The sequence below is a fragment of the Carcharodon carcharias genome, chromosome 8 (assembly GCF_017639515.1).
Source record: "Carcharodon carcharias isolate sCarCar2 chromosome 8, sCarCar2.pri, whole genome shotgun sequence".
Lineage (NCBI taxonomy): Eukaryota > Metazoa > Chordata > Chondrichthyes > Lamniformes > Lamnidae > Carcharodon > Carcharodon carcharias.
Genome location: NC_054474.1, coordinates 148,461,176 through 148,484,942, shown reverse-complemented (window position 1 = coordinate 148,484,942; position 23,767 = coordinate 148,461,176). Strand labels below are relative to the sequence as shown.

The 23,767-nt window shown below is 50.2% G+C and overlaps 1 protein-coding gene across 1 annotated transcript; it reads left to right on the top strand.

The window, feature by feature from the left end:
- The first annotated feature begins 829 nt into the window (after positions 1 to 829).
- LOC121281134 (surfeit locus protein 4-like) lies at positions 830 to 22,934 on the top strand. The gene is made up of 6 exons (XM_041193847.1): positions 830 to 979; positions 16,260 to 16,446; positions 16,530 to 16,606; positions 17,538 to 17,581; positions 18,323 to 18,509; positions 20,827 to 22,934. Exons 1-6 carry the CDS (start codon positions 932 to 934, stop codon positions 21,091 to 21,093), a joined length of 810 nt encoding a protein of 269 aa, XP_041049781.1. The 5' UTR covers positions 830 to 931; the 3' UTR covers positions 21,094 to 22,934.
- Positions 22,935 to 23,767: the final 833 nt, after the last annotated feature.

Here is a 23,767-nt window from a genome sequence, read left to right as displayed (position 1 = left end):
AGGTGGAGAGAAATTGTTCCTACTCGTGAAAGGATCGAGAACAAGAAGGTGCAGATTTAAAATAAGTAGTATAAGAAACAAAATAGATATGAGGAGAAACTTTTATGCAGTGAGTGGTTAGGTTCTGGAATGCACTGCCTTAGAGTATGGTGGATACAGGTTCAATCGAAGCATTTAGAAGGGGATTAGGTTGCTACCTGAAAAGGAAGAATGTGAAGGGTTATGGGGAGAAGGCAGGGTAATGGCACTCGGTGAGTTGCTCATTTGGAGAGCCAGTGTAGACACTATGGGCCGAATGGCCTCCTTCTGCACTGTAACGATTCCGTGATAGGAGACTGACACATTGCCTGCTAAGTTTTTCCAGGTGTTTCTGTTTTTGATTTCCAGCATCCGCAGTTCTTTGCTTTTATAACATTGCCATCACGCCCTCTGATATGCATAACTCCGCCCTCTGATATGCATAACTCCGCCCCTGATATGCATAACCCCGCCCCTGATATGCATGACCCCACCCTCTGATATGCGCAACAAAAACAAAAATACCTGGAAAAACTCAGCAGGTCTGAAAGCATCTGCAGAGAGGAACACAGTTAACAGAAATTTTGAAGAGTCATACAGACTCGAAATGTTAACTTAATTCCTCTCCGCAGATGCTATCAGACCTGCTGAGTTTTTCCAGGTATTTTTATTTTAGTTTTAGATTTCCAGCATCCGCAGTTTTTTTGCTTTTATCCTGATATGCATAACCCCGCCCCCTGATATACCTAGCCCCGCCCCCGCCCCGATGTGTATACCCAGCCGCCGGCTTCCCACGTGGCATCTGCGTGGCGGTGTGGCGCGGTGAGTTGTGGGAGGCGGCAAGGCCCCGCCCCTTGGCGGCGGGCGCGCGCGACCCTCACTTCCGGCGGGAGCCGAGCGGCGGGAAGGCGCCATGGGGAACAGCGACATCATGGGCGCGGCGGAGGACATCGCCGATCAGGTACCGGGGCCCGACCGTAGTCCGACACCAACACCGGCTCAGCCTAGTCTCTCCTCTGTCCCCTCTCCCACAGCGTTCACCTCAGCGCCAGGCCTCAACACCCGCACCAGGCCTCAGCCCGGTGCCCGGCTCATTGAGGGGCCGCGGCCCCAACGCAGCTCCCCCACCCCACCCCCGCGCTTCATCCCCAGACCTGACGCCCCCCCCCCCCACCCACCCACCCCACCTCGATCACCCATCACCCTTCAATTCGACCCCCACACCCCACCCTCGCCCCGGCCCCTCAGTCCCGACCCCCCCTAATCCCGAGCCCCACCCTCCTCAACCCACCCCCCCCTTCACCCCTCGCCCCGACCCCCCCTTCACCCCTCGCCCCGACCCTCCCTTCACCCCTCGCCCTGACTTCACCCCTCGCCCCGAACCCCCCCTCGCCCCGACCCCCCCCTTCGCCCTCGCCCCGACCCCCCCCTTCGCCCTCGCCCCAACCCCCCCTCGCCCCTCGCCCCACCCCCCCTCGCCCCTCGCCCCACCCCCCCTCGCCCCGACCCCCGCTTCACCCCTCGCCCCGACCCCCGCTTCACCCCTCGCCCCGACCCCCCCTTCACCCCTCGCCCTGACCCACCCCTCGCCCCGACCCCCCCTGCACCCCTCGCCCCGACCCCCCCTTCACCCCTCGCCCCGTCCCCCCCTTCACCCCTCGCCCCGACCCCCCCTTCACCCCTCGCCCCGACCCCCCCTTCACCCCTCGCCCCGACCCCCCCTTCACCCCTCGCCCCGACCCCCCCTTCACCCCTCGCCCCGACCCCCCCTTCACCCCTCGCCCCGACCCCCCCTTCACCCCTCGCCCCGACCCCCCCTTCACCCCTCGCCCCGACCCCCCCTTCACCCCTCGCCCCGACCCCCCCTTCACCCCTCGCCCCGACCCCCCTCGCCCCGACCCCCCCTTCACCCCTCGCCCCGACCCCCCCTTCACCCCTCGCCCCGACCCCCCCTTCACCCCTCGCCCCGACCCCCCCTTCACCCCTCGCCCCGACCCCCCCTTCACCCCTCGCCCCGACCCCCCCTTCACCCCTCGCCCCGACCCCCCCTTCACCCCTCGCCCCGACCCCCCCTTCACCCCTCGCCCCGACCCCCCCTTCACCCCTCGCCCCGACCCCCCCTTCACCCCTCGCCCCGACCCCCCCTTCACCCCTCGCCCCGACCCCCCCTTCACCCCTCGCCCCGACCCCCCTTCAACCCCTCGCCCCGACCCCCCCCTTCAACCCCTCGCCCCGACCCCCCTTCACCCCTCGCCCCGACCCCCCCTTCACCCCTCGCCCCGACCCCCCCTTCACCCCTCGCCCCGACCCCCCCTTCACCCCTCGCCCCGACCCCCCCTTCACCCCTCGCCCCGACCCCCCCTTCACCCCTCGCCCCGACCCCCCCTTCACCCCTCGCCCCGACCCCCCCTTCACCCCTCGCCCCGACCCCCCCTTCACCCCTCGCCCCGACCCCCCCTTCACCCCTCGCCCCGACCCCCCCTTCACCCCTCGCCCCGACCCCCCCTTCGCCCCTCGCCCCGACCCCCCCTTCGCCCCTCGCCCCGACCCCCCCTTCGCCCCTCGCCCCGACCCCCCCTTCGCCCCTCGCCCCGACCCCCCCTTCACCCCTCGCCCCGACCCCCCCTTCGCCCCTCGCCCCGACCCCCCCTTCGCCCCTCGCCCCGACCCCCCCTTCGCCCCTCGCCCCGACCCCCCCTTCGCCCCTCGCCCCGACCCCCCCTTCGCCCCTCGCCCCGACCCCCCCTTCGCCCCTCGCCCCGACCCCCCCTTCGCCCCTCGCCCCGACCCCCCCTTCGCCCCTCGCCCCGACCCCCCCTTCGCCCCTCGCCCCGACCCCCCCTTCGCCCCTCGCCCCGACCCCCCCTTCGCCCCTCGCCCCGACCCCCCCTTCGCCCCTCGCCCCGACCCCCCCTTCGCCCCTCGCCCCGACCCCCCCTTCGCCCCTCGCCCCGACCCCCCCTTCGCCCCTCGCCCCGACCCCCCCTTCGCCCCTCGCCCCGACCTCGTCCCTCGCCCCGACCTCGCCCCTCGCCCCGACCTCGCCCCTCGCCCCGACCCCGACCTCGCCCCTCGCCCCGACCCCGCCCTCGCCCCGACCTCGCCCCTCGCCCCGACCTCGCCCCGACCTCGCCCCGACCTCGCCCCGACCTCGCCCCGACCTCGCCCCGACCTCGCCCCGACCTCGCCCCTCGCCCCGACCTCGCCCCTCGCCCCGACCTCGCCCCTCGCCCCGACCTCGCCCCTCGCCCCGACCTCGCCCCTCGCCCCGACCCCCCCTTCACCCCTCGCCCCGACCCCCCCTTCACCCCTCGCCCCGACCCCCCCTTCACCCCTCGCCCCGACCCCCCCTTCACCCCTCGCCCCGACCCCCCCTTCACCCCTCGCCCCGACCCCCCCTTCACCCCTCGCCCCGACCCCCCCTTCACCCCTCGCCCCGACCCCCCCTTCACCCCTCGCCCAACCCCCCTTTACCCCCGCCCCACCCCGACTCCCCCCTTCACCCCCCGCCCCGACCCGACACCCCCCTTCACCCCCCCCTCCTCCCCCCCCCCCCCCCCCCCCCCCACCCTGACTCCCCCCTTCATCCCCGGCCCGACCCGACTCCCCCCTTCACCCCCGGCCTGTCCTGACTCTCCCCCTTCACCCCCCACCCCGACTCCCCCCTTCACCCCCGGCCCGTCCCGACTCCCCCCCTTCACCCCCCGCCCCGACCCGACTCCCCCCTTCACCCCCCGCCCCGCCCCGACTCCCCCCTTCACCCCCCAACCCGACCCGACCCCCTTCATCCCCAGCCTGACCCGACTCCCCCCTTCACCCCCCCCGCCCCGATCACCCCCTCCCCTTACCCGGCCACCTCAAAATGATTAAATTATAAAATCACTGCCTGCTTTCTAAGGTCAGCAGCCAGTTTCGGTTAAATCTCTAACTGAAAATGTTTTCCCTTTGAATTGGTAAAATAAAAAGTCTTTAGCTTCTGTATTATATTTCAGTCCGCCCTTCGTACCTGAGAAAAGGGGAGATGCAAGGTCTGAATTTCAATCTTCCCCCATAGGTTGTGCCCAGGGTGGATCTCATATTGGTCCCTAGATAAGAGGCCTACATGTTCAAACCTGCTGTACTTTATGACAACATTTTACTGTTGTAAATCCCCGTGTCTACTTTTATGATGGAAATTCCTATGTAAACTTGTCACACTGTTAATACACATCCTGCCTGCAGCACATCTGTAGCATGAGTTTGCATCTCTTGAATATTTTGTGGATATATTTATTTGATACCTTATTGTGGCCCTCCAATATTTCAACCAGCTTCATGGCTAGTAAGTTATTTTGTGCAGTGATGTTTATTACGTTGATAAATAAGCCAAGCAACTGGAGTCACATACACTAGACTGGGTAAAGATAGCACATTTTTTTCTCTTAAAAGACTTTTAATGAAGCAGATGGGTTTTTGTGACAATCCGACAGCTTCATGGTTGCTTTTACTGATCCCAACTTTTTATTTGCAGAATTAAACTGAATTCAAATTCTTAAATTGCCTGCAGTGAGATTTGAACTCTTGTTCTCTGGATTATTAGCCCAGCAATATAACCATTTGCTACTATATATGTAGGTTAATTTTCTGGGCTCCTATGTAGATCAGCTGCTGAAAGCAAGTTATGTATCCAGTCCCGTGTTCAATCTTTAGACTGTGCTGAACCATTCAGGGCTACAGGGAAATTGCTACAGCTCTGCCTCCGCACCACTGTTTGGTGGAATAATGGGTGAACTGGCCCAGGAATTCCTGTTCCAAATTCCTATCCCTTAATCCATCCCACCGGGATGGTCTGAGGGCTCTCTGTTCGGGCCTCTATTCGAGGAAGAAGTAATCCCCATCCACCACCACTCTGTCTGGCTGAACTTATTCTCTCACTGAACAATTTCTCCTTAAACTCACCTCACTTCCTCCAAATAAAAGGTGTGGCTATGGATACCTGCATGAGCCCCAGTTATGCCTGCCTCTTTATGGGGTATGTGGAATATTTCTTGTTCCAGTCCTACTCAGGCCCCCTCTCACAACTCTTTCTCCGGTACATCCATGACTGTTTTGGTGCTGCTTCATGCTCTTGTCTGGACCTGGAAAAATTTATTAATTTTGCTTCCAATTTCCACCCCTCCATCATTTTCACGTGGTCCATCACTGACACTTCCCTTCCCTTCCTTTAACTCTGTCTCAATTTCTGGTGGTAGACTATCCACCAATATTCATTACAAGCCCACCGACTTCCAAGCTACCTCGACTACAGCTCCTCACACCCTGCTTCCTGTAAGGACACCATCCCAATCTCTCAGTTCCCTCGCCTCCGTCGCATCTGTTCTGACATGTCTTCCTTAACCGAGGTTTTCCACCCACGTTGGTTGACAGGGCCCTCAACTGTGTCTGGCCCATCTCCCGCGCATCCGCCCTCACGCCTTCCTCTCCCTCCTAGAACCATGATTGGGTCCGCATTGTCCTCACTTACCACCCCACCAGCCTCCGCATTCAAAGGATCATCCTCCACCATTTCCGCCAACTCCAGCGTGATGCTGCTCCTTCTCATGCAACCGCAGAAGATGCAACACCTGCCCCTTTACTTCCCCTCTCCTCACCGTCCAAGGGCCCAGATACTCCTTTCAAGTGAAGCAACATTTCACTTGCACTTCCCTCAATTTAGTCTACTACATTCGTTGCTCCCAATGCGGTTTCCTCTACATTGGAGAGACCAAACGCAGACTGAGTGACCGCTTTGCAGAACACCTGCGATCTGTCTGCAAGCATGACCCAGACCTCCCTGTCGCTTGCCATTTTAACACTCCACCCTGCTGTCATGCCCACGTGTCCGTCCTTGGCTTGCTGCATTGTTCCAGTGAAGCTCAACGCAAACTGGAGGAACAGCACCTCATCTTCCGATTAGGCACTTTACAGCCTTCTGGACTTAACGTTGAGTTCAACAACTTCAAATCGTGAATTCTCTCCTCCATCCTCACCCCCTTTTCGATCCCCTTTTTTCTAATAATTATATTACATATTTTTTAATATTCTTTTCCCACCTATTTATATTATTGTTTTAAAATTTATTACCATCCATTGTTTCATCTCCACCTTTAGCCTATTTCGATCCCTTCTCCCCCCCACCCCACCCCCACTAGGGCCACCTGTCACTTGCTCACCCTGCTTTGTAGCCTTAATGTCACCATTAGCAGATCCTTTAGCTAATATCACCACCGTCAACACCCCTTTGACTTTTTGTCTATGATATCTTTGGCAATCTTCCTTTGCCTCCACCTATCACGGGTCCTCTATCCAGCTCCACCTGTCCATACCCCCGTTAACAGCTTATATTTCACCTCATTTCTATTTCTCTTTAATTCTGATGAAGAGTTACACGGACTTGAAACGTTAACTGTCTTCCTCTCCACAGATGCTGTCAGACCTGAGTTTTTCCAGCTATTTTTGTTTTTGTTTCCTATCCCTTAATCCTCTGCAGGAAATTGTGGATATTAGATGAGAACTAGGTTAGTGCCTGCGGTCCCCACACTAGCATGGTCCATGAGCTCACCGTCTAGACTTCGTTATGAAGAATTGGTGCTAGTGGAACCGCATTCCCATGTCTTCAGAAAAAGGAATCAAAGGGGGTTTCTCGTCACTCACTTGATTATGATGGATAATATTGGAACAATATCTTGGGATTTTAAAGAAAATGGCATGAAAGAAAGAACTTGCTTTACTATAGGGTTTTTCATGAGCTTAGCATTCCCAAAGCGTTTTACAGATGGTGAAATACATTCTTTTCCAAGGACAGTCAGTATTATAATGTAGGAATCATGGCAGCCATCTTGGAGTACAAAGCCCCCACAAATGTGATAATGACCAGATAATTTGTGCTTTCATGATGTTGGTTAATGGATAACTATTGGCCCAAGATATCGAACAGAACGCCCCTGCTCTTCCAATATTGGCTGTGGGATCCTTCACATCCACCCGAGAGAATGGATGGGGCCTCGTCGTAATGTTTAATCTGACAGATGTGCAGTGCTCCCTCAATACTGCACTGGGCATGTCAGCCTGAATTATGGACTCAAGTCTCTGAAGTGGGTTGAAAGCATTTTGCAGGCATTTTTCACAGTATCTACTGGCACATTCTTCCCTGACATGGCAGGACTGCCCACAAGAAGTAAACTTGACATCAGGAGCTGCTTTTGTCACATTGCATCACCAGTTGAGCATCTGAGAGTTTACTGGTCAGTGATGTTGGTTCAATGATTTCTCTGCTGGTGTCAAGCCTTATCTTTCCAGAGGGAACAACCATAATACTCTCAATGATCCACTCGTAGTTTTCTTTCATACATAATGTGTGAATAATTTCAGACATGGTGTGACGACTGAAGCATGCTTGGGAGGAACAGGTGACTTATCTCTCCCCCACCCCCCGCAGTGTCCTAGATGATGATTATTCCCCTTGCCCCCCCCCCCATTCAGTGTACTGAATGATGTTTATTAGGCCCCCCCCAACTGTCCCAAACTTTGTTCATTCCCTCCCCCTCCCCCGGCCAGTGTCCCGGCTGATGTTTATGCAACCCCACCCCCCCAACGTCCCAGGTGATGTGTGTCTCCCCCCCCCCCCCCCCCCCCCCCCCCCCGGAAGTGTTCTGGGCGATGTTTCCCCCCTCCCCCCCAGTATCCCGGACAATGTTTATCTCCCCCCCCACGTGTGTCCCAGATGATGCCTATCCCCTTGCCTCCACCCCCTAGGGTCCTGGAAATGCCTATCCTTTGCCTCCTCCTCGGGGTCCCGTACGATGCCTATCCCCTTGCAACCCAGTGTCCAAGTTGACTGCCTTTGCTGCCTGCCATGGTTCCATTCCTAATTTGTATGTCTGTACAACTTGTCTGTTAGAACCAAACCAAACAACTTAAAAACACAATTACATGGTCAAATGGGAGGGAGGGAAACTTAGTTCCACAGCCCTGGAGCGTGAGGAGCTGTGAACTAGATTCTTAGTGCTGACTGGAAGTGGATTGTATGTTAGTTTGAACAAGAAGAATCTGAGGAGGAAATTAATTCTAAATTGCTGCTCAGTTCCGCTGCTTCGGGTGAGCACGGAACGCTTTCTTTATCTGTTCATTGTGTCAATCTCAAGGACACATACAGAACTGAATGGAAGAAAGGTTTGCATTTCTGTAGTGCCTTTCACAACCTTAGGCTGTCTCAATGTGCTTTACTGCTAATTAAGTCCTTCTGAAGTGTAGTCTCTGCTGTAATGACTACATTGGCTTCTGGTTTCAATCCTTGTTTTCAAATCCGTCCCTGACCTCACCCCTCCCTATCTCTGTCGTCTCTTCCAGCCCTCCAAGGTTACAAGAACATAAGAAATAGGAGTAGGCCACTCTCAAATTCTGGCACCTCCAGGGATGAGAAATTGCCACCTAATGCAGAATTTCGACTTTTCAATTGGGACATTCTGTTCTTTGAAACATTATTCTGGCCTCTGCCTCCCCGGTATAGAAACATAGAAAATAGGAACAAGAGTAGGCCATTCGGCCCTTTGAGTCTGCCCTGCCATTCATCATGATCATGGCTGATCATCCAACTCAATAGCCTGCTCCTGCTTTCTCCCCATATCCTTTGAACCCTTTCGCCCCAAGAGCCAAATCTAACTCCTTCTTGAAAACATACATTGTTTTGGCCTCAACTATTTTCTGTGGTAGCGAATTCCACAGGCTCACCACTCTCTGGGTGAAGAAATTTCTCCTCATTTCAGTCCTAAATGGTCTATCCCGTATCCTCAGACTGTGACCCCTGGTTCTGGACTACCCCACCATCAGGAACATCCTTCCTGCATCTACCCTGTCTAGTTCTGTTAGAATTTTATAGGTTTCTATGAGATGCCCCTCATTCTTCTGAACTCCAGTGAATATAATCATAACTGAATCAATCTCTCCTCGTATGTCAGTCCTGCCATCCCAGGAATTAGACTGGCAAACCTTCGCTGCACTCCCTCTATGGCAAGAACATCTTTCCTCAGATAAGGAGACCAAAACGGCACACAATATTCCAGGTGTGATCTCACCAAGGCCCTGTATAATTGCAGCAAGACATCCTTGCACCTGTACTCAAATTCTTTCCCATGAAGGCCAACATACTATTTGCCTTCTTTATCTTGCGGAAGAAGAGTTCAGTATCATGCTGCACCTGCATGCTTACCTTCAGCATCGGCGGAGAAGAAAAGAGTTGACGTTTCGAGTCCTCATGACCCTTCAACAGAACTTGAGTTCGAGTCCAAGAAAGAGCTGAAATATAAGCTGGTTTAAGGTGTGTGTGTGGGGGGGCGGAGAGATAGAGAGACAGAGAGGTGGAGGGGGTGGGTGTGGTTGTAGGGACAAACAAGCAGTGATAGAAGCAGATCATCAAAAGATGTCAACGACAATAGTACAATAGAACACATAGGTGTTAACGTTAAAGTTGGTGATATTATCTAAACGAATGTGCTAATTAAGAATGGATGGTAGGGCACTCAAGGTATAGCTCTAGTGGGTTTTTTATAATGGAAATAGGTGGGAAAAGGAAAATCTTTATAATTTATTGGAAAAAAAAGGAAGGGGGAAACAGAAAGGGGGTGGGGATGGGGGAGGGAGCTCACGACCTAAAGTTGTTGAATTCAATATTCAGTCCGGAAGGCTGTAAAGTCCCTAGTCGGAAGATGAGGTGTTGTTCCTCCAGTTTGCGTTGGGCTTCACTGGAACAATGCAGCAAGCCAAGGACAGACATGTGGGCAAGAGAGCAGGGTGGAGTGTTAAAATGGCAAGCGACAGGGAAGTTTGGGTCATTCTTGCAGACAGACCGCAGGTGTTCTGCAAAGCGGTCGCCCAGTTTACGTTTGGTCTCTCCAATGTAGAGGAGACCACATTGGGAGCAACGAATGCAGTAGACTAAGTTGGGGGAAATGCAAGTGAAATGCTGCTTCACTTGAAAGGAGTGTTTGGGTCCTTGGACGGTGAGGAGAGAGGAAGTGAAGGGGCAGGTGTTGCATCTTTTGCATGGGCATGGGGTTGTGCCATAGGAGGGGGTTGAGGAGTAGGGGGTGATGGAGGAGTGGACCAGGGTGTCCCGGAGGGAGCGATCCCTACGGAATGCCGATAAGGGGGGTGAAGGGAAGATGTGTTTGTTGGTGGCATCATGCTGGAGTTGGCGGAAATGGCGGAGGATGATCCTTTGAATGCAGAGGCTGGTGGGGTGATAAGTGAGGACAAGGGGGACCCTATCATGTTTCTGGGAGGGAGGAGAAGGCGTGAGGGCGGATGCGCGGGAGATGGGCCGGACACGGTTGAGGGCCCTGTCAACGACCGTGGGTGGAAAACCTCGGTTAAGGAAGAAGGAGGACATGTCAGAGGAACTGTTTTTGAATGTAGCATCATCGGAACAGATGCGACGGAGGCGAAGGAACTGAGAGAATGGGATGGAGTCCTTACAGGAAGCGGGGTGTGAGGAGCTGTAGTTGAAATAGCTGTGGGAGTCGGTGGGTTTGTAATGGATATTGGTGGACAGTCTATTACCAGAGATTGAGACAGAGAGGTCAAGGAAGGGAAGGGAAGTGTCAGAGATGGACCACGTGAAAATGATGGAGGGGTGGAGATTGGAAGCAAAATTAATAAATTTTTCCAAGTCCTGACGAGAGCATGAAGCGGCACTGAAGTAATCATCGATGTACCGGAGAAAGAGTTGTGGCAGGGGGCCGGAGAAGGACTGGAACAAGGAATGTTCCACATACCCCATAAAGAGACAGGCATAGCTGGGGCCCATGCGGGTACCCATAGCCACACCTTTTATTTGGAGGAAGTGAGAGGAGTTGAAGGAGAAATTGTTCAGCGTGAGAACAAGTTCAGCCAGACGGAGGAGAGTAGTAGTGGATGGGGATTGTTCAGGCCTCTGTTCGAGGAAGAAGCTAAGGGCCCTCAGACCATCCTGGTGGGGGATGGAGGTGTAGAGGGATTGGACGTCCATGGTGAAGAGGAAGCAGTAGGGGCCAGGGAACTGGAAATTGTTGATGTGACGTAAGGTGTCAGAGGAATCACGGATGTAGGTGGGAAGGGACTGGACAAGGGGAGAGAGAAGGGAGTCAAGATAACGAGAAATGAGTTCTGTGGGGCAGGATCAAGCTGAGACGATCGGTCTACCGGGGCAGTTCTGTTTGTGGATTTTGGGTAGGAGATAGAAGCGGGCCGTCCGAGGTTGGGCGACTATCAGGTTGGAAGCTGTGGGAGGGAGATCCCCAGAGGAGATGAGGTCAGTGACAGTCCTGGAAACAGTGGCTTGATGTTCAGTGGTGGGGTCATGGTCCAGGGAGAGGTAGGAGGAAGTGTCTGCGAGTTGACGCTCAGCCTCCGCGAGGTAGAGGTCAGTGCGCCAGACAACAACAGCACCACCCTTGTCAGCGGGTTTGATGACAATGTCAGGGTTGGACCTGAGAGAATGGAGTGCAGTAAGTTCAGAGAGAGACAGGTTAGAATGGGTGAGAGGAGCAGAGAAATTGAGACGACTAATGTCGCGCCGACAGTTCTCAATGAAAAGATCGAGAGAAGGTAAGAATCCAGAGGGAGGGGTCCAGGTGGAAGGAGAATATTGGAGATGGGTAACAGGATCCGTTGAACTGGGAGAGGACTCCTGCCCAATGAAGTGAACCCGGAGATGAAGACGGCGGAAGAAGAGTTCAGTATCATGCCGAGCCCGAAATTCATTGAGGTGAGGGCGTAAGGGTATGAAACTAAGTCCTTTGCTGAGCACTGAACGTTCAGCATCGGAGAGGGAAGGTCAGAGGGTATAGTGAATACACGGCTGGGGTTGGGATTGGAAGAAAGGGTGGGGACGGAGGGACAGGCAGGGGTGGAGGGTCCTAGATGGGTGTTGGTGTCGATGAGTTGTTGGAGCTTGCGTTCCTTAGCACTTGAGAGAAAGAGAAAAAGTTTCTTGTTGAGGCGTCGGATGAGCCGAAGGATAAAATGAAACTGGGGGCACGCGCAGCTTTGAAAAAGGGTACGGCGGTGCTGCTGGAGGGAGAGGTTGAGTGTGTTCATATGGCGGCGCATGGCACTGAGTGTGGATTTCAGAATGTGACGGGAACAGCAGTCCGAGAAACGTTTTATGTCCCGGAGATACCTGTAATCCTGGGTGGGTTCGAAACATGAGGGGTGGAATTTCAGTTGAAATCCACGTGGGGTAAGTCGGAGACAGAGACAGTCACTGAGAAAGGAGATATGGCTGTGAAAGCGGGTTTTAGTAAACACCTTGTCAAACACTAGGAGGGAAATGGAAAGCAATGAAGGTGAACAAGGCAACAGAGAGATACGGAAATCTTGTCGCAGAGAGGAACAGAACTTCTTCAAGGAGGCAGGCATTTCTTGAAGAGCAGTGGCAGTCAATTAAACACAGAGATAAAAACAAAAAAACTGCGGATGCTGGAAATCCAAAACAAAAACAGAATTACCTGGAAAAACTCAGCAGGTCTGGCAGCATCGGCGGAGAAGAAAAGAGTTGACGTTTCGAGTCCTCATGACCCTTCAACAGAACTTGAGTTCGAGTCCAAGAAAGAGCTGAAATATAAGCTGGTTTAAGGTGTGTGTGTGGGGGGGCGGAGAGATAGAGAGACAGAGAGGTGGAGGGGGGGGTGTGGTTGTAGGGACAAACAAGCAGTGATAGAAGCAGATCATCAAAAGATGTCAACGACAATAGTACAATAGAACACATAGGTGTTAAAGTTAAGTTGGTGATATTATCTAAACGAATGTGCTAATTAAGAATGGATGGTAGGGCACTCAAGGTATAGCTCTAGTGGGTTTTTTTTTTATAATGGAAATAGGTGGGAAAAGGAAAATCTTTATAATTTATTGGAAAAAAAAAGGAAGGGGGAAACAGAAAGGGGGTGGGGATGGGGGAGGGAGCTCACGACCTAAAGTTGTTGAATTCAATATTCAGTCCGGAAGGCTGTAAAGTCCCTAGTCGGAAGATGAGGTGTTGTTCCTCCAGTTTGCGTTGGGCTTCACTGGAACAATGCAGCAAGCCAAGGACAGACATGTGGGCAAGAGAGCAGGGTGGAGTGTTAAAATGGCAAGCGACAGGGAAGTTTGGGTCATTCTTGCAGACAGACCGCAGGTGTTCTGCAAAGCGGTCGCCCAGTTTACGTTTGGTCTCTCCAATGTAGAGGAGACCACATTGGGAGCAACGAATGCAGTAGACTAAGTTGGGGGAAATGCAAGTGAAATGCTGCTTCACTTGAAAGGAGTGTTTGGGTCCTTGGACGGTGAGGAGAGAGGAAGTGAAGGGGCAGGTGTTGCATCTTTTGCATGGGCATGGGGTTGTGCCATAGGAGGGGGTTGAGGAGTAGGGGGTGATGGAGGAGTGGACCAGGGTGTCCCGGAGGGAGCGATCCCTACGGAATGCCGATAAGGGGAGTGAAGGGAAGATGTGTTTGGTGGTGGCATCATGCTGGAGTTGGCGGAAATGGCGGAGGATGATCCTTTGAATGCGGAGGCTGGTGGGGTGATAAGTGAGGACAAGGGGGACCCTATCATGTTTCTGGGAGGGAGGAGAAGGCGTGAGGGCGAATGCGCGGGAGATGGGCCGGACACGGTTGAGGGCCCTGTCAATGACCGTGGGTGGAAAACCTCGGTTAAGGAAGAAGCCTTCCGGACTGAATATTGAATTCAACAACTTTAGGTCGTGAGCTCCCTCCCCCTTCCTTTTTTTTCCAATAAATTATAAAGATTTTCCTTTTCCCATCTATTTCCATTATAAAAAAAAACCCACTAGAGCTATACCTATAGAGTGCCCTACCATCCATTCTTAATTAGCACATTCGTTTAGATAATATCACCAACTTTAACTTTAACACCTATGTGTTCTATTGTACTATTGTCGTTGACATCTTTTGATGATCTGCTTCTATCACTGCTTGTTTGTCCCTACAACCACACCCTCCCCCCCTCCACCTCTCTGTCTCTCTATCTCTCCGCCCCCCACACACACACCTTAAACCAGCTTATATTTCAGCTCTTTCTTGGACTCGAATTCAAGTTCTGTTGAAGGGTCATGAGGACTCGAAACGTCAACTCTTTTCTTCTCCGCCGATGCTGCCAGACCTGCTGAGTTTTTCCAGGTAATTCTGTTTTTGTTTTGGATTTCCAGCATCTGCAGTTTTTTTGTTTTTATGCTTACCTTCAGCGACTGGTGTATGAGGACACCCAGGTCTTGTTGCACATTCCCCTCTCTCAATTTATAGCCATTCAGATAATATGCCTTCATGTATTTGCTACCAAACTAGATAACCTCACCTTTATCCTTATTATACTGCCAGTCAAACTATTTTTCTTCCTAAAGTGGATGAAATCCTGTGATGGCTGTTGGGATGGGAGTTGGAAATCAAATGCGAAACACACCATCGAGGGGCCCAGAAGAACCCATCCCAATGGTGGAGTGGTTGTGGGGGAGTTTTGAGGCGGTCATGAGTGGGGGGTTAGTTGGGCAACGACCACAGTGGGAATTCTGTGGGGGTACAAGATTCCTGACATAATTTTCAGATCTTAATGTTTTCACCCACTCTCATCCCTGCATCTTGTGCATCACTGATTTCCATCGCCCCATCGTTGGTGGCCATTCCTTTATCTTCCAAGACCCTAAGCTCTGGAATTTTCTCCTTAAAACCTACACATTTGACTTTTGACTAAGCCTTGGTCACCTGCTCTAATGTCTCCTTATGTGCTTGGTGTTAAATTTGGTAATGTTCCAGTGAAGCATTTTGGGATGTTAAAGTTGCTATGCAAACGCAAGTTTTTGTGTTGGGCAAATTCTGTAATCTGAACTCTGCATCTGGTGTGAGGCGTTCATGCTGTCTTCAGATGCTTATGGCTCAGTTAGTTGATAGTTTTAACGGGTCTGTTCCTGTGTCACTTTCAATTTGTGGTTGAACACTGGCCTATTTTACCACTGGTGTGAAATCTGGAATCATGCTTTGCACCAACCTCTCAAGTGGGTTGTGTTGACAGTGTATTGAAGTGGAAGCAAGGCTTGTCATTTGCATTATTGGATTGGGGTATGGTGGTTGAGGTTGGGGGGGGGCGGTGGTGAGGCTGGGAAACATGGGATTAGGGTTCAAAGTGAGATTTAAATTCTTGATCCTGCCTCCCTCTGAAATTCTGAGATACTGGGCAGAGATGGATCGTTCTCATTGGCGGGTTCTATTGCGTGGAGTTATTTCTATTTGACGCTGTGATCGGGAATTCCTGCCTCAGTGACAGTGGTGGAAAGAAATAAAGGGCATGTTTCACAATCTTTAGGCATCTCAAAGCATTTTACAGCCAGTGAAGTACTTTTGAGGTGTATTCGCAGTTACAGTGTAGGGAATTTTCTGATTAGGTTGTGGTGGGGAACTGGCAATCTTGGACTTATTGAATGTTGTGAATAGAAATCATTGGCCCAGATATTGTTATGGTTTTAGCCACATGCATTAATACTTAATAGAAAATGCCTTGCACACAATCTAAGGATATTGACTTTACACATGTCTTGAACAAGAACCTACCTTTCATTTAGTAAGGAAGTAAAGCTCTCCCAGCAACCAGTAAACACGCACACTCTACCTATCTCCACCTTATGAATAAACACCCAAAGGTTAAAGTTCACACATTGGCACAGCAGTAGATGAATATTGAGATCATATGACCCAGTGAGATTGTTATTGTGGTAAAATACTGGTGGATACATTTGTTACTGTATATCTGGGGTACAGTGCTGTTGGGTTAAAAGCAAAATACTGCGGATGCTGGAAATCTGAAATAAAAACAGAAAATGCAGGAAAAACTCAGGTCTGACACCACCTGTGGAGAAAGAAACAGTTAATGTTTCAAATCTGTATGACCCTTCTTCAGAGGTAAAGGGAGGTAGATCTGTGATGAAATTTATACTGTTTAAGGGGGTGAAGCTGGAAAGAAGGCCAATGATAGGTGGGGGCTAAGGAGAGATTGACAAAGATGTCATGGACGGAAAGACAAAGGGAATGTTAAAGGTAGTGGTAAGGACTAAAGGAGGTGCTGATGGTGGCCGTTTTTATTACACACACTACTGGTGGGTACAGGATTCAGTGTTTTGATGCCAGTGCTGCTGCAGATGCTGAGCTCTGCTTTTTAAGTTTGGTGTGTTTTGCTCCTCTGATTCAGTTTTATATTTGCAGTTTCTGCGGATGACCAAACATTACCTGCCTCACCTAGCCCGCCTGTGTCTAATAAGCACCTTTCTGGAGGACGGGATTCGCATGTGGTTTCAGTGGAATGAACAGCGGGATTATATCGAGGCAACCTGGAATTGTGGCTATTTCCTAGCTACCTGCTTTGTACTGACCAATCTCTTGGGGCAGTTAGGTAAGAGTCAGTCAAGTCTCCTTTTCATCTTCACCATATATTGTGTTGAATCTTGGTCTGCTTATCTGTTTTCTATTTCATAGGTGGATGCATCCTGATATTAAGTAGAAATTTTGTACAATATGCCTGCTTTGGACTGTTTGGAATTATAGGATTGCAGGTAAGCAATAAGGATCTTTTCCCCTGCTTTTAACAATTAGTAACTTGAACTTCCAGAGGTCTGTAGCTGGAGTCTAGACTCTATGGATCCATTGTCATAATCTCCCTAGGTTTAACCTGGTTTAAAATGTGTTTAAGTGCTCCACCTTCTCCCCGCGCACCCCCCCCCCCCCCCCCCCCCCCCCCCCAACCAATTTCACCCCTGATGCTGCAGGATTGAAGTGACCAGAGAAATCCCAGTCTGTCTGTTATTAGAGGCTAACCTCTGTGTCCCTGAACTGGTAGAGAAAATATCAGCCCAAAATCACATTCCATTGATTCCTACTGCAGAGTGTGGATTGGATTCAGTTCTGATGCCCCACAGTTGAATAGTGCACCTGAAATGAGTTTTTTTTATCTGGATATGTTATCCATACCATTTATTTATTTGAAGAGGACTGTGGCTTATGTTTCTCCATCCTCCCTCTTGACTTTAATTTGCCTTTTACTGTGCAGACTGCCATGACTCCTCTCCAGTTTTACAGTTTTCTCAGCGCGAGTCAGTGTTAATGCTTTGAGGCATCTGCCATTAAACAAGTCACAAGTGCATATGTTGCTATTCAGCAAGAGGCAGGGCAAATGATGGTGCTCTTGACTTGCTCAGGGCCTGCCCTCCCGCCAATAGCATAGACATTGGGTACTTGGAGGAACAGCAATTCGAACCTCCCTTGAGCTGAATTAGTTTGTGACTGATTTATATTGCAACTCCGTTTACCCACTATGGCTCTGGGTCTCAGCTCCCACTTAAACAATTAAACCATGAGGTAACTGCACATTGACTTGAGAGAGAATCTTCTCTATCCCTTTGACTGAACCTTCTTTTCAAAGTGGGTTGTACATTGTCTCTCTGTGGAGGCTGGTGGACATTAACTGCTATGTTTCTTTGCTTTCAGACTGTCGCCTACAGTATTTTATGGGATTTGAAGTTCCTGATGAGGTTTGTATCTTAACCCAGAAGCTGTCTGCCTGCCTCACCGCCACCCCACCCCTCCTGGAGCTCTGCTGCATAGCCCAGTGCCTCCGCCATAGACAAGGACACTGTAATGAGGTGGGCGGGAGTGAGAGAGCTGGGTAGTAAACTTGCAGGGAGCACAAATGGCTGCACATTAAAACAAGCAGGTGGCAACCAGGCCAATAAAAGTTAACTACATTTGACAGGGCATTACGAGAGACTTTGCAAAGGCAGGTAAGACTGTCAGCAGGAATGGAGGACAGGGTGGGTGCAGGGAGTTTGGAGGGAGGTAGCAAGGCAGCTGGATTTGGGGAAGAACTCCAGGGTTTGCTGATGTCCTGCTAGGAAGGAAAACTGCTGTCTTTACCCACTCTGGGCTTACTTGTGACTCCAGACTCATAACAACATTGACTGACTTTTACCTATCCTCTGAAGTGGTTACTTGCTTGTATCAAACCTGCTACCCAGGGTTTTACTATAGCTCACCACCATCTTCTCAGGGCAACTAGGAGATAGGGCAAACATGTCAGCCTTGTCAATGACACACATCATGAGAATGAGTAAACCCTTGGACGGGGGAAGGAAGGAGGGAATCAGAGTCGCTGCTTTGAGGGATGTGAGACAAGCAACTTAAAAAAAAATACAAATATTGGCATTTTATAATGAGCAGGGTCTCGGATTTTGATGCCCTATGTTAATGTTTTATCTCTCTCTCTCTCTGGTTAGGAACCTTGCCCTTGGAGGTGGCTTGCTGCTGCTGTTGGCTGAGTCCAGGTCAGAAGGTAAAAGCATGTTTGCTGGTGTTCCAACAATCAGCGAGAGCTCACCGAAACAGTACATGCAGCTGGGGGGTCGCGTTCTGCTCATCCTGATGTTCATGACCTTGCTGCATTTTAATGCCAGCTTCTTCTCGGTGAGTCTAGACCCTGGGTACCAAGTGTATTTTTTTAATGGAAAGTTAAAAAAGGAATCGTTGCAGTCGCAACGTTAACAAGCTGATTCACTTGCAAAGCACAATCTTTGTGCTCAAGAACAGCCCAGTAACTTCAAAAATTTCTTCTGATTAATAACAGCAGAGACCATGTTACTCCAATGCTGCTGGAAGGAATGTTGACCTCAGGATGGTGTCCACATTTGGAACTTCTGGTGGTGTTTTATTTTTCATTCTGCAGCTCCATTTACACCTCCTCTGGACACCTTTTGTGTCTTTGCTTGTCCTGTTATCATTTCCTTTTCCTTGCACTGTCATCCCTTTTGTCATTTAATCTCTCCTGCTTTACACCCGATCACAGACTTTCCCTTTGGTCTCCTTCCCCCATCCCCCTTCCCTGCCACTGTTATTGCTTATTGCATATAAGAAACTTGGTCTGTCCTCGAATGTTGCCAAAGCAAAACTCATATCAACTATACCTTGGCAGCCACCTCTCCCAAAAGGCCGTCATTGATGAGATCGAACACCAGATCAGCTGCACCAGCTCCACCTTCTACAAACAACACCAGCAAGCGTTTAACAACAAAGACCTCCAAAAGTCAACTAAAGTCCTGGTTTACAGAGTTGTTGTTGCCACACTCCTGTACTGCAGTGAGACCGGGACTGTGTATCAGCGACACGTTACAGCACTAGAGAAATTCCATCGGCAGTGCCTCCACCACATCCTCCGGATTCAGAGGACCGTCGAACAAACACTAGTGTCCTTCTTGAAGCCAGCTCCATAAGCATTCGGGCAAATGGAGGCTTACAAAGCTTCTAAAGCATCATACCCCGTTCACCCAACCTACTGCTTGAACAATACACCTTGGACTCGATCATCTCTCATTTTTAAAAAATAACTTTCTTTTTGCATTAGTGTGCTTCTCTCTGAGGCTAACTGTTACAGTAACGAAGTTTAATCCATCACTGTCTCCTTTGGCGCATTTGAGAATGGCAACTGTGTGTTCTAAATCAGATGTGCTTGTTGAGTTCAATAACCCATCCTACTATCACCTGGTATTCCCCCACCCTATGTACGGTCAGTCTTTTGATACTCCCCTTCATAAATATACACCTACCTTTTGTTTGGGTTAATGTTGTTACAAATAATGGTCAAAAGGCCAAGCAAAACTACGTTTAAATTATTCCCTGCAAATGAGAAATGGCAGTCTTGAACACTGCATGCTATCTCTCACCAGGTTTCAACCCTTTGATTCAAACTTGGGAGAGTATTTGAAAAGGGGAAAGCTGTGCAAGTTCAACTTCTTGATTTGCTAATGTGCAATCTAATTCAGAAAAAGGGAGAATGTTCAAAGTACCTAGTCACAACAGTAAACTGCAAAAAAAGAAACCAGCCAAAGGCAAGCGTTTTGGCACTGGTGGACATTACTGAGATGTGGCAGAGCAGATTGACCTTTTTGAGTATCAAGTGTCTTATGAAATTTGCAAGTTTGTTAACTACTAAAAGTGATTTTCAAAATCAACTATGATGGACTGGACGCTGTCCAGATGGCCAAAAAGTGTCCTCCCCTGTTTCCTTAACACTCAGATGGTCAGCATTCTGGGGGCGGACAGAGAAAACACTTCAGTTCTCCTTGAATTGCAGCAGCTTTGGCATTAATGACTTTGAGGAGCTTACCACCAATTGTTCAAAATGACAACAACTTGTCCATCGAGCTGCTTCCCGCTTTGAGTCCAAACGTCTTAATGATGAGGCAGAGTGGGGAAGAGAAGGAAAGAAAAGAAAGCAAATCCTGCACTCCAGATCTCACTGGCTGGTGGGATGTCCTGCCCCGTGTTTCCAAAGTTCCGTGACTCAAGAATCAACTTGTTCAGTCCACGTGAAAACCCACGGCAGAAACTCAACCCTGAGTAGACATCAACCTTGAATAGAGGGACAGCCGACCTTGCTTAAAATGTGTGCATCTGTATCTTTATTCCAGTTCTGATGAAGGTCACAAACATGAATTGTTAATTGTTACTCTTGTCATAGATACTGCCAGACCTGCTGAGTATTTCCAGTATTTTGCTTTTGTAATTTTGTGTAGGATTGTGGTGCTTCATGTGGCCAAATAGTCAACTGGCATTTACTGCTAGACTTGTAGACAAAGACTGGGACACTTGGGTGATACTGAAAGGTCTGAAATTCCAGCAAAACTCAGCAGAATATGCAGAGGGGGTTAATGATAGACTCAATATTAAGGTTGTTTATGTATTCCAATCTGATCCAAAGTGTGCGTTTTGATTTTTCTCGTTATAGATTATCCAGAATGTGGTGGGAACAGGTTTGATTGTCTTGGTGGCGATCGGCTTCAAAACTAAGCTGGCGGCGCTGACCCTGGTCATCTGGCTCTTCAGTCTCAACCTCTACTTCAACGCCTTCTGGACAATCCCGGCCTACAAACCCATGCACGACTTCCTGAAATACGACTTCTTCCAGAGCATGTCTGTGATTGGGGGGTTGCTGCTTGTGGTTGCCCTTGGCCCTGGTGGCGTTTCAATGGACGAGAAGAAGAAAGAGTGGTGATTGGTGTAACATCGCCAAAACTGCAGCCCCTCCCCCCACCATCCTCCCTTCTCCCTCGCCCCACCATCCTCCTCCCTCCCTCTCCCCTGCCTTCCCTCCCCCATCCATCCCCACTGTTTTGTACAGTTTAAGTACATTTAGTGATTTCAATGCATTCGCATATTCAGGGCATGTATTGCTCCACCTGCTCATATTGGTAACCTCACAAATACAGCCTTATTTTTGGGTTTCAGATATAAAAGAAAACAGTACCTTTAAAATGTCCCAACAGAAAAATACTTATGGTTCAGACTTTAAACAATGGCTGTGTATGAAACAATCGAGGCCCACCCTTTTTTTAAACAAAGTCCCAATTCAGGCTCCTGCTACTGTGCAGAGTTCCCTGTCTTTGCATATTCTCATCCCGAGAAGAATTAAGGGAAAGAGTTGGAATATACGCCCACCCTTGAGAAACTTACTTAATTACACTTCACTACAAATGGCACTGTTCTCTGATAGGCTTGGAATAAACAGCTCTAAAAGAACACTAAGCTGTGCCAAAATGAGGTACCCCTGTTGTTTCAACCCTCCCTAGGTCTGCCTGTCCAAACTAATAGCTGAGGCTTGGGAGGTCCAATTTCAAGTTGATGCAGTGTTGCTCCCTCCTCCGCTGAGATTGCAGTTCCATACTCGATGCTAACCAAAGCTCCTCATCTCCCTCAAGAAGAGGCAGAGAGCAGGGTCATGGGACAGGCATTCACAAAGGCTGTTCCTAAGCCGCAGCCCCTCTTGGGAAAGGATTGAAAGTGGGTAATGCAAGCTGTCCATGTAGTTAGTGTGCAAAGCAGGCCAGGAAACTCAGGATGGATTAAAGTTCCATTTCCCTGTTATTTATGGAGATAAATGATGGAGTTGAGGGATTAGATTGTTACAAGGGCTAAGGAGGGGAAACTTGACCAGAATTCAGTTGTTACCCAATGGTCCACGCCTGAAAGCACATACCCAAGTGTGTGCATATTGAATTGGGCTTGACTGATACCCTGCTCCTATTTCCCATATTTAAATCTCCAGTCATCATGCTCCAGGCACAAAGGATGCCCATTGGTTAGGGTAGCTGATGGTGATCGTATTGCAGCCAGAGATGGCCCCTTCAGGACAGGGGTAATGCCGAATTTCACTGCCATTACCAAAAAAGGTGTTAAAGGTGCGGGGTGCATCTTGAGAATGAATGCCTGCTACCTTTCTAAGTGAAGTTTGCTGTGGGATCCTTATCATGTTAATGATGGAATTGGTATATCCCACTCTATCACTGAGTATTCCTGTATTAAGATGAATCTTGCCAGGCTGTGCACATCCTAATTCCCAAAGAATTTTTCTCAGCTAGTCTCTGAGGTATCTATTTTTAACAGCATTTGCACCATTTATCTTTCCCTTGATGTTGTGTCTTGGTATTTTGCTAGTGTTTAGTAACCTGGCCTGCAGAGCAGCAAAAATGGATGGCGACTCATGAGCGGCTCCTGTAAAAGTGTTTCTGTTTTAAACAAAAATACTTCATAAATATTAATTTTTGACAGTTGTCCCAGGCTCTGCTCCTGAGTTAGTACTCCTGGTCCTGATCATACTCTAGTGATTTTTGCAAGGAAGTGTGTGGGGAACATGAGGGAATGGGATGGTCAGGCATGCCTGTGATGCCCCCTGCAGTCAGTAGTTGGCCAACGCTCATTGTTCAGATTTTCAGGGGAAAACTGGACAGCCAGCACCTAAAGGAACTGGAAATTCCCAATAGTCAACTTCAGGAGACAAGGGACAGGGAAAAAATTATTTATATAAATACAGCAATAAAGATGGACTCTTATTCTTAAGACACTCAGTGCAATAACTGTGTCAGTATTAGTTGATGTGCCTGATTTGGGGAGGAGTACCTACTTTCAGCTGGGAAGATGTTTACGCAGCTGTTTTTTTAATTTTCACACGTGGAACACAAGTTCATTCAAGTGAGGCTGAGCTTGTCGTCGCTGTCGTGCGCACAGCTACAGACCCTGGGTAACTGTTACTGCAAGATGTCAGGAACCTTTGTTCCCTTCGGAAAATTGTGGTGTTGGAGATTGTTAAAATAAAAGCTGTGAATTCCCCCTGCAGCCCCTCCACATTCTTGTTTTTCAGTTGAGGTAGTGGGATTGCTCTGAAGGTGCTGTGGTCCTGCTCTGCGCTGAATTAGCAGATTCAGGGCAGCAACTCCCAAACCCACCATCCTCAAGTGACGAGAGCAGCAAATGCACAAACGCCATGAGCGAGTTCTTCTTGTAGTCTCAGCATCTTGACTTGGACACACAATCCCCATTCCCACATCATTTCTGCATCAAAATCTAGAACTCCTTCCCTATATGTGCACAGATTACAGCAGTTGGAGAAAGCAGCACTCCATTGGGGGTGGGCAATAAAGGCCAGCCTTGCGAACAATGCCCTCATCCGGGAATCTTGCAGCAAAGATGGCTTTATTTTCCCCCTCAGCTGTGCCCAGTTAACCAGTTGCAGCCAGGCCAGTGGCCTCCATCTTCCTGGGTTGACAGGATGTGAGCCCTGGTAGTCACAAAATGCAGGTTGGGCCATGTCAGGAGCAAAACTGAGATGCATCCAGCACTCGTGACAATAACAGTGCCTCAGGCATCCCTGATTTTAATCACTCTACCAATGG